Source organism: Antedon bifida, chromosome 9, assembly GCF_963402885.1.
Source record: "Antedon bifida chromosome 9, ecAntBifi1.1, whole genome shotgun sequence".
NCBI lineage: Eukaryota > Metazoa > Echinodermata > Crinoidea > Comatulida > Antedonidae > Antedon > Antedon bifida.
Genome location: NC_136234.1, coordinates 3764489 through 3775495, shown reverse-complemented (window position 1 = coordinate 3775495; position 11007 = coordinate 3764489). Strand labels below are relative to the sequence as shown.

Below are 11007 nucleotides of genomic sequence, written 5' to 3'. Positions count from 1 at the left end.
TGGGGGAGGAACCAACCACACAACGTATCGAGGTTAACTATTATACCAACGTCTTGAGAAAAATAGTACCGGTACGTTATCGTGATCAATTATGTTGATATGTATTCTCCTAATGTAATTATTGGTTAATTGCATCGAGCTAATATTGCGATCGATACTAGATCGCACATTGAATTATGGGATGGCTTTGCGGTGTTATTGAATGCGGCGTTTGAAACAAAAGAAGTTAACGAATGAATTGACTAATTAGGCCTGAACACAATTATTATAGGTGGTTGGTTACTAAGTATTCCAATTTTTGGTTCTTATATACACTATTTTAGCTACATATGGGCATAGATAGGTGCTTAAACAGAGAAACTTAATTGATGGCGGTGTACAAACGTGTAATCAGCGGAATATTTCACAGGCGCCACCACACACACAAACCGTTCAAATCATTGTGGCTGAATGTTTTAGAATCATACCAGTTTTCAATTATATATTTTTAAAATAAATATTTACATTTTTAAAAACTATAATGAAATCTAATATACATTTGTTAATAAGGAAGGAATTTACGTTTTAACATTTAAAAAGAGGCAATATGCAGACGTACTCATCTCGCGCACTTCTCATGTTTGCTAAATTACTAATAATAAATATGTTGAGGAATTCTGTTAGTTGTGGTGGTGGGAGAGTAGTCTTACAAGTATCTAGACCGTATTCGAAAAAAAACTAATAAGACTTGGGGAAAGTCTAGTAGGAGAGGACAGGGGTGGTGGCGGTTGTGACGTAACACCATACCAAAAGTCATGTTGACTACTGTAGCAGTCATCAGTCACTTACTACTGTATTTACATGCATGACGAACACAAACACACGATGCATGTAACGTAGGCGGCGCGCGTCGTCAGCAGATCGATATGTTTAATAATAATAATAATAATAATAATTTAGGTATTTGTATAGCGCCAGAATCAAATAAACCGAAGTAAAAATCAAAGGCGTTTTACTCTGTGTATTAAACAATAAACGTATAATATTAATAAATGTTATGTAGGCATACGAAGAAATTATTACATTAATTAATCAAATCTATCCAGTTTTAAAAAAAATTTGTTTGAAATCAATATAATAAATAATTTATTTGGAAGCTAAGCCTTTTACAATTTTAATATTTCTAATCATTGTGTTTGTTCCGTTATTGTATCTGTTTATTCATCCTTTCATTCATTGGTTCATCATCGCACTGGTGTTTCTCAGCATATTCATTATTCCTTCATACGAAATTCCTCAGCTGAGCTTTTTATACAGTATAGCTACTATTATATACTACATTATGAATATTATGAGTATACCGTATTTTTAAAAAAATCTAATGTAATGCACCTTTACGCAAAACATAATATCGAGCAATGCGCAGCGAACTGGCACGAATGTATTAATGTTGTAACACCTCCCATGTGTAAAGCTAAAATCATTCATTCACCAGCCAAACTTACATATAAATAAGTTGGTACACAGCCTAATTTAATTTAACAATATATTGTCTGTTCTAGCAGAAGTAACTTTAGCGATGTGATTGGCTAAAGGATCACCCTTTTGATTGGCTATTGAGATTTGCTGTCATTGTGCGCGTTTCATGGCCGTTCGTGATTGGCTGTTGTAACAGTTCGTTGTTGAGTGTTGGTGCACAAATAACGGCAAATGACATTCAGTGTAATACTATTTCCATGAGGGTTAAAAATTATTATTGATTTTGACAGGAATCGATCCAATTCCGGTAGTGTAATATCATTCAAGAAAGGAATGTTTAAACGAGACAGAAATGTCGAAATAAACTTAGATAGTATTAATTACCATTACATTAAGAGTTTCTATTGGGATTGACTATAGTATCAAACTGGTCCATAATTTTGTTTAGTGTACATCGTCCAAATCGAGGATACTATTTATCCTCTTCTCTTTTCTGAAATTGTGTATAAACAATCGTATTATACGATACGTCACAATATTTTGTAACGGCGATGCGATGTTGGCTTGCGGAAAATATAGCTTATTATTTATACAATTGTCATTAACGAATGCTGCGCGTATGATGTATTTTGATGTATTAAATGTGTTCACACATCAACATAATTGCGCGCTAACATTTGACTCGCATAATAATATTGCGTCGTGTAAACACACGTTTGGTCTAGTCAGACGGTGCTTTTTCACTTTTGATAATACATTAATAATATTGACGAAAGGTAGACAAACGCTAACGAAGGCCAGTGTTTTGAGATGTGTGAAAATGTCGAAGCGACGTACGAACGTATGGATTTTTCCAAACGTGAACGTGAAAAAGCTTTCACGCGTACATATTGTTGATTATTAGTCAGGTATTAAACAAACTATTAATTAATCCAAATTATCGATCAGGTTGCAGTGAGAGAAATGTGTAAACTGAATGCATCTGTGCTAAGCGGGTTACCAGTTGTCAAAACAAGACCAAAGTGAAAACCACACTTTCGTTTCGCTTCGCAACTCACTTCACTTATTTTTATCTTCTTTCCGACGAATACACATTCGCAAATAAACATGGTAAGTGTTATCTATTTACATTATTATAAATTGCTTATTAATAGTATTATCTAGTTTTGCTAAGCGTCACTAATATAATATTAATACGTTTGATGTTCAGTTGTGGCGATTCCTGAAAATAGGATATCAGTATAGTGACCACAAAAAAACATGACATATTGATCCGCTCGACTAGACCAGCCGCCAATATTATTACGATATATTTTTCACTATAATTACGGCATATCTATAAAACATAATTTTCCGTCAATAAGTTTAAATTGCAAGTTTTTCATATCTTTCAAAACTTTTAATTATCAAATCGCAAAACTTTAAAACAGGATAAGAAGAATTTTTTTTATTGATAATACCGCGCGTTGTCGGCGTACAAAAGGTCGCGCAATGGTTATTATATTTACGCGTAAACCTGCGTATACTAATTGATGAAATTTGCTTTTACAGACAGCAGCTATTGAACAACAATTGACGGAAGATCAGATTGGAGGTAAGTGGAATATAGGGTTAAACCGGGAAGGATTCTTTTTTTTCATATCATTATCGAATCATTATTTCAGTATCATCATTATCAATCATGTTACAATCATAATGATTGACCATATCATAATAAGGACGAAAGGACATAGCTTACATTTTATATCCCGCAACCGAAGCATTGGATGATCGTCCAAATGATCAAGTTTTAAAATATTTTCTACAAAATCTTCAACAATTCTTAGTTTCTCTCCACCAGAATTAAATATATTATATTATTTTTCTTTTTCGTTCATTTTTGTTTGAAATTCAACATTTCATTGTTTTTATTTAGTACTAAATTTGTGTACGTTTACTAGTGCTGCGTCACTGGCAGTGCAATCACATCAAATAAAATATCACAACCACTTCTTTCACAGTTAAAATCTTAAAAAATTCAAATTCAAGAGAGCAGAATTTCAATCCGTTGTTATATTGTGCATTTTTAAACCACACTCATTGTAGGCCTATCATTATCATCTACACGGACGATAAGTGTCCCTTATCCTTTTAAACTGTATCATCGACATACATTTTTGTCATCACCTATTTATGTACATTATAATTATTGACGAATATGATAACATTGATGCGTATAATTACCAATTCGAAGTATTGGAACTTTACAAACATATTCCGCAATATGTTTATGTGATCCTTGCTCGGTCGTCGACAGATTGTGCACGACGAGTTCCGCGTCCCGTTTTAGCAACACTATATAATAAAACGCGTAAAAATAGCACTTTGATACTATATGTCAGTATTGATAATATCAGAAATGCTTTACACTTGATTGGTATACTAGACTAACCGTACATACAAGATACATCACCTTTTCTGTTTTAATCGTTAGTTTGTCACTCAAAGTATATTGAAATGTCTGTTGGTATGCTTTTTAAGTTGGTATTTTAAAGTTTGTTTGTAACGGTTATTCACTCTGGTTTAAAAATATAAATATAAAAGTAACTATATCGTTTAATGCTATATAATATGGATATAGTTTAAAGTATGTAATTCAAAACTTTTTCAGCTTAGGCCTATATTCATTCAAAATTAGAGTTTGTTTGCAGCGGTTAATAATGCCTCTATTTGCTATCTATGATCGTATAAACTGAAAGGTTTGAGCCAGGAGACAAGAAACTGCAGGTGCATGTTGATTGACTTAATACCGAAATAATCAGGTGGAAAATAGAAAATACGTTTTTGCTACAGTACAAATCCATTTATGCGGTCATTGAATACAAAAGAAATTTCTCATTGCACAAGAATTTTGAAACATTATACTATTTCAGCGCCATAACTTTAACAATTTCGCGCGCAAAATTGTTAGTTTTCGCGCGAACATCTGGCATTATAAGTGGATTACGTATTCCTATATTTCCAAAGACGCTAATTATTTGTAATTACTGCGGATATGATTACAAAGTACAAATATTGCTCTTTGCCTTTTTTTTTACAGCCTTTCGGCAGTTTATCGAATGCTTTGGCTGAATGGGTTCAAGTCGATAGCGCGGCGCGTACAATCGATAACGGAACGCGCTTCTATTGTAAATTATTGATTTGTACTTGGCAATGATATAATATTCAAGGACCATAGAATTAGGTTGAATTATAACTTGTTTTCAAATAATTCATTCTTCTTTAATTATAATTGAATTATTGTTTATAGGAACATGGACAAATTATCACATCTTCATCATCTTCCTCATCATAACCGCCATCACTCACTTGCTCCGATCACTTTGATCCTCATATAATCACATCAAATAATTGTCCTCATGTCATCTCACATCATCATTATCATTTTATTGATACCCACAACATCATCCTCTTTATCCTGATCATCATCATTATCATCTTATTTTACCCACATCATTATGCTCCTCCATCTCGTCATAATCATCATTGTCATAATCAGCCTTCCTCCTCACAGCATCATCTTTATTCTGATAATCATTATTATTAACATCATCTTCACATCATCATTATCATCATCCTATTTTACCCACATCATTATTCTCCTCCATCTCGTCATAATCATCATTGTCATAATCAGCCTTCCTCCTCACAGCATCATCTTTATTCTGATAATCATTATTATTAACATCATCTTCACATCATAATTATCATCCTATTTTACCCACATCATTATGCTCCTCCATCTCGTCATAATCAGGCTTACATCGTCATAATCAGCCTTCCTCCTCACAGCATCATCTTTATTCTGAAAATCATTATAATTAACATCATCCTCACATCATCATCGTGATCATCATCATCACTATTTTTTATCAACATTTATTATCATCATCATATCATCATATATCCCCAATTCGACATAACACAGGCAATACATGTTTATTTTAATAATCGTTCCTCAACAACACATACTAATAAAACATGTGTTTTTACCATGAGAGAGTAGACCCTCAGCACCACTGTCATCAATCTTATAAAATGAAAGGGATTCACTCTATGGCTATTATTAGTCATTGCAATGTTCCATATGGTCATATTATCTGTTGGCATTAATCCCATTTTAAGTGGCGTGGGCCTAGATCAAACGGTTGTAATATAAAATATATATATAACATTAATGATGTACAAAAATGTTAATGTATATCGATGGTAACAATGATTAATACACTAATAATATAGAAAATAGGACCATTCATTACATTAACAAACATTTATACATACAGAATCCCTATATGAGGGAACACCTTCAGGGGACATAAGTGTCCCCTTAATATGTCCCTTTGAGAGGGTGGTCGTAGTTTTTTAAAACATAAACTATTGCCTCCTCTCGCGTTCGTTTTATTTATCACCCACTATGATCGTCCTCACATAATCACATCACATAATTTTCCCCATGTCATCTCACATCATCATATTTATATCATCATTATCATTCTATTTTACCCACAAAATCATCATCTTTATTCTGATAATCATTATTAACATCATCCTCACATCATCATTATCATCCACATAATTATGCTCCTTCATCTCGTCATAATCATACTTACATCGTCATAATCAGCCTTCCTCCTCACAGCATCATTTATTGAATTGTCATGTTATAATATGGGTGTCCTCTGAATAATAAGGGGTGTCGCAAAGGAGGGTTATATTGTTAAAGTGTGATTTTTATTGACTTTCCGAAATGAAATTTAAAATGGGTTTAATTGTCAGTAACGTTAAAGAATACTGTACATATTGAATAAGGATAAGTTTAAACATGTAGTGAAAGCAGATGGACTAATAATAAATAAATAAATTCAAATAAAGAGTCCGAGTTCGAATCTCAATGAGTGACGGTTTCACTCTCGATTTTATCATCAGTCTGTTTCAGAAATCGATCGTTGGGAGGTTTAGAATTTCGTTCGTTCCGTTAAAAAAAACAATAATGCATTGTACACTGAGACTAATGATTAATACTGCAATTACCACTATAAGATGATGTCATAAATGAAGTGATAATACCAATAACGCTTTTTGAAAACATTATATTATATGCATGAATAAAACTAATATTAAATTGTATAAGAATAATTGCCAAAAGTAGATTAGTACAAAACGGACCGTCGTTTATAGCATGTTGCAATCATTTGTTGTACTTAAACATAACTACAAAATGGTTAATAAAAATTCAACCTTGGCAACTAACAGTGTAAATAATATATAACATTTTTATATATAATACTGTATGTGTAATTACTATTATTATAAATGTACAAGAAAACGTAAATTAGAGTAAAGTTCTCTCAATTGACCTCGTGAAAACGGCTCTCGCTTTTCTTATTCAGAAACCGTGAAATTAATCCACGCAAAAGCTACGTAAGATTGTTCTTATACTAATACATCTTACTCCATCATTAAACACCATAACAAGAACGACTACTCGAATGCATAATCAAGGAATTTTTTTTCGCATCATTCGCAAAAAATAGCGTCACTGTTCGAAGATGAATCCGTCGAAAAGGCTGTTAAACCTCGAAACAAAACAAACTCTATACGGTGGTATTTATCCAGTGTTCGTATTATTATTAGCTAAGACAATATTGTCATAGATACCGTATCATTCTGGTACAGTGAACTCAACACGTGTCCACGCACGTAAAGTCGAAACTATTATTTCTGATAATTATTATATCGATTATAATCTATTGGCTATTTTTTGACTAGAATTCAAGGAGGCATTCTCGTTATTCGACAAAGATGGCGACGGCTGCATCACTACAAAAGAACTTGGAACTGTGATGAGATCTTTGGGACAAAATCCAACGGAAGCAGAACTTCAGGATATGATCAATGAAGTAGACGTTGATGGTATGTTAATCATCTATTAAATTGTCTTAAGATTTTTAATCCTAATTTTAAGTGTAATTTAAAGCTCAGCGCAAGCGCCCGGGATGTCACCAATAAAACATAGAGGTACTGTACAAGTATACATGCACAGAAACGTTTCTCAGTACAACTGTAAAGATATTTTAACATCATTCTCGTTGAGCATGAACTGTATGAGGTAATACAGTCTGTGAACAAAAGTTATTAATATACAAGAGTTATTGGGACGTATTTTGATCCTAATTGGGGAAATGGCACTATACAATGTAATAATGTAGGCCTAATGTATACATATAAAACATCATTTGAAGCATATATTAATACATATTATTATTAATAATCTATATTACCGTATTGATGTTATGTTATGTAGCTCCATAATATCAATCTATATTAGGAATGCTATGATTACGGTCATAATGTATTTCGTGTTTAAACAAATTAATGCATCGATTTAACACTTTTATGTTACTTCTACCTACGTACGTAGCTTCTTAAAATAGACACAAGTTGATGTCATAAATCGATATTCTATACTATATATTATCTAATGTAATGTCAGGGAAGACTATTACTTGCGTAACACCAGAAGCAAGTGTAAAAATAGTATAGCATTTTGTAGTCTAGCGCCCTCTTTTTGTTAACACGCTTCAAACTTTTGGTAACGTATTTTCAGCAGATGCGTAAACCATGTACCAATGTTATCATAATTTGTATGTACTTATTTAAATCCGATAGGCAATGGAACAATAGACTTTCCAGAATTTCTAACCATGATGGCGAGGAAAATGAAAGAGGTAGATAGTGAAGAGGAGATTCGAGAAGCTTTTAGAGTGTTCGACAAAGACGGAAATGGTTTTATAAGGTATAAAGAACAACAATAGAACATTACAATATAACTAGTAATTACTTTGTAATTGTTTGGTTTTGCGTGGCGAATAACATACACTAGTAAAGTAAAGAGTTTTGTAGATCCATTCATGATTTCAATGTAAAAAACCTAGGCTATGATGGCGGACAACTCTCTTTGTACGGTCAAGTTCCCATGACTGACCACACATCTTGGTTACGTGTTTTGTACAATTATTGTCCGCTTTTTATAGTCAAAAAGTTTCCATAAGAAGTTTTCATAAAGAAAATAACGTAAACAGGTTAAAATTTGTTAATACATTTCTTTTATATTGTTATAGTGCTGCAGAATTACGTCACGTAATGACAAACCTTGGCGAAAAGCTAACGGCAGAGGAAGTTGACGAAATGATCCGAGAGGCAGATTTGGATGGAGACGGCCAAGTTAATTATGAAGGTAAGCCTATTTTAAATTATCATATTACATTAGTATGTGTCTGAGATGACGTAGTACAGTATATAGTTAATTCTCATAACAAAAACATTGATAATGTTATACTCACTGTACTAACATTTGTATAATTTTTTTCTTTTCTAGAATTTGTAACTATGATGACATCGAAGTAAATAGTAAACCTACATTTATATATCAAAGTACTAGAACAACTAAATTAGGAGAACGCGGGAAATGAACAGAACAAAATGGTGTATGTATATTGATACAGAATGTGTGTTAATGATTGTAAATGTGCCTTCTCCTTTATGCCATCTTACGAATGCAGTATATACACTTTTGAGCTGAGAAAACAAATCGCTTTTGGTCTATGCATAACATTATTTTACGTATTAGAGTAATGCCCCGGTCACCGGTTGAATAGACAATCGGGTCGAGGTGACATTACGATCAATAAAGTAGAATATAGAACATGACAAAGTATTACTTATCATGACTTAGTCAGCTTACTTAGATGTGTACCGGGTAACCTAGTTTTTGTTTATTGTTTTTATGTAGGTTTGTTTAATTTGTATTAGGCAAAATTTATTTGGTGTAATATGGTCGGATTTAGGGGGGAAAATAGTACAGCGAAAAGTGTTCATTGCCGACTGCACATTCCACATGGACCTGGGAGTACAATTTTCTTAGTTTCGTCGTAACTACTGATAGAGGGCGTCTATTTTCAACTTTTGTCCAATCACCACACAGCATGTTAGCATTCACTAATAATAAAAGGGGGATACTTTAATCGACTTCACATCCAAATGAACAGTTCGTTAATACGAGAAGCATTTAAACAATAACATTATAACTTTTAGTTCATTGGAAAAACGGGAGTAATAATAAAACAGTAATAATAATGACTAGTGCAAAATCTAAAGAAATCTACAAACCCCACTAAATAAAAAGGATTGTTTAAATTACAGCCTGATAACTCTTATTACGAAAATGAAGTTATGTTAATTCTTTCCAGTTCCAGAGTACTTATCCATGCATTTAAATTATGTAGCAATTATGTAATGCCTGGTTAGTTAAGATATGTGACACGTTACGTCACACAACATGCCATATTAACGTTGTATATTACCATCAGTCCATGATTCATTGATACTTGGGGATCTTCGGGTTTTATTTACTTGTTATTTTGTCATTTTTTACATTGTTTCTAAATAACAATGTGTTCTTTTATTTTAAATATAACACACTTATACGTGTTAAAGTATAGACATTGTTTTGTTTAGATGTTTACTATAAAAAAAAATGTTTCGCAGCCGGGAACAAGTGAAATGATAAATTAATTCATTGATACTTGGGGATCTACGGGTTTTATTTACTTGTTATTTGTAGGCTCTCATTGTTTACATTGTTTCTAAATAACAATGTGTTCTTTTTCTTTAAATCTAACACACTTATACGTGTTAAAGTAGATATTGTTTTGTTTAGATGTTTACTATAAAAAAAATGTTTCGCAGCCGGGAACAAGTGCAAATAGTATTAAGACAAATTAAATGATAAATTAATTCAATTTGATTGTCAATATACGGGATTTTTTACAATTCATTAGTGTACCTTTGATATTAGTTTTGCTTGTGTAACTATTTCCAATGAACGTATTAGAGATAAGGTTTTCGATTATTAAATATGTAAACTCGTTAAAATGTGTTTTGTGTTATTTTCTGTTAAATTATCGTCAAATAAATCGAGTTCATATCAATCAATACAGAAATAATAAATAAAATAAAAACATATAAAAAATTCATAAACAAATAAAATTGATGAATGGGAGATTAAGTGAAGGAGAATTAACGAGCAATGAACATAATTTATGCATGAACCATTACAATGAATATAACTCATGGTAATAAATTCACAACTTGTATGTGTTAATACTGTTATAGTTTAAATACAAACTACTAACTGTGAGAATAGGCTATTTTATTCGTATCGGGTTTTCCCGTTTGTTTCTTGGATGTAAAATGTTTACCGTTTTTAAATACTCTAATACTATACTCTATACTTTTATCGTTTTATACATTTTAATGTAAATACACAGTAATTCATCTTCGACTGCGACAGTGGTATAAATAAAAGACTTAAAAACAAAATCAAATCAAGCTGATACACAAAGGAACACCAATGAATCTTACAAAAAAAACACTGCCGATTTAGTAGCCTATTGAACCCATACATTTTGTCAGTGACTTTATAGTGTCATATTTTAATGTATGGCCTTC

At 32.2% G+C, this 11007-nt stretch overlaps 1 protein-coding gene across 2 annotated transcripts; it reads left to right on the top strand.

Annotated features, from left to right (window-relative positions):
• The first annotated feature begins 2457 nt into the window (after nucleotides 1-2457).
• Nucleotides 2458-10387, top strand: LOC144852568 (calmodulin). 2 transcript variants are annotated; one of them, XM_078710463.1, is made up of 6 exons: nucleotides 2458-2568; nucleotides 3010-3052; nucleotides 7267-7410; nucleotides 8167-8293; nucleotides 8619-8734; nucleotides 8876-10387. In XM_078710463.1, exons 1-6 carry the CDS (start codon nucleotides 2566-2568, stop codon nucleotides 8902-8904), a joined length of 462 nt encoding a protein of 153 aa, XP_078566589.1. In that variant the 5' UTR covers nucleotides 2458-2565; the 3' UTR covers nucleotides 8905-10387. The 2 variants fall into 2 exon arrangements, with proteins under 2 accessions (XP_078566589.1, XP_078566588.1); XM_078710462.1 differs by lacking the exons at nucleotides 2458-2568; nucleotides 3010-3052 and adding an exon at nucleotides 6952-7101.
• The last annotated feature ends 620 nt before the right edge of the window (nucleotides 10388-11007 follow it).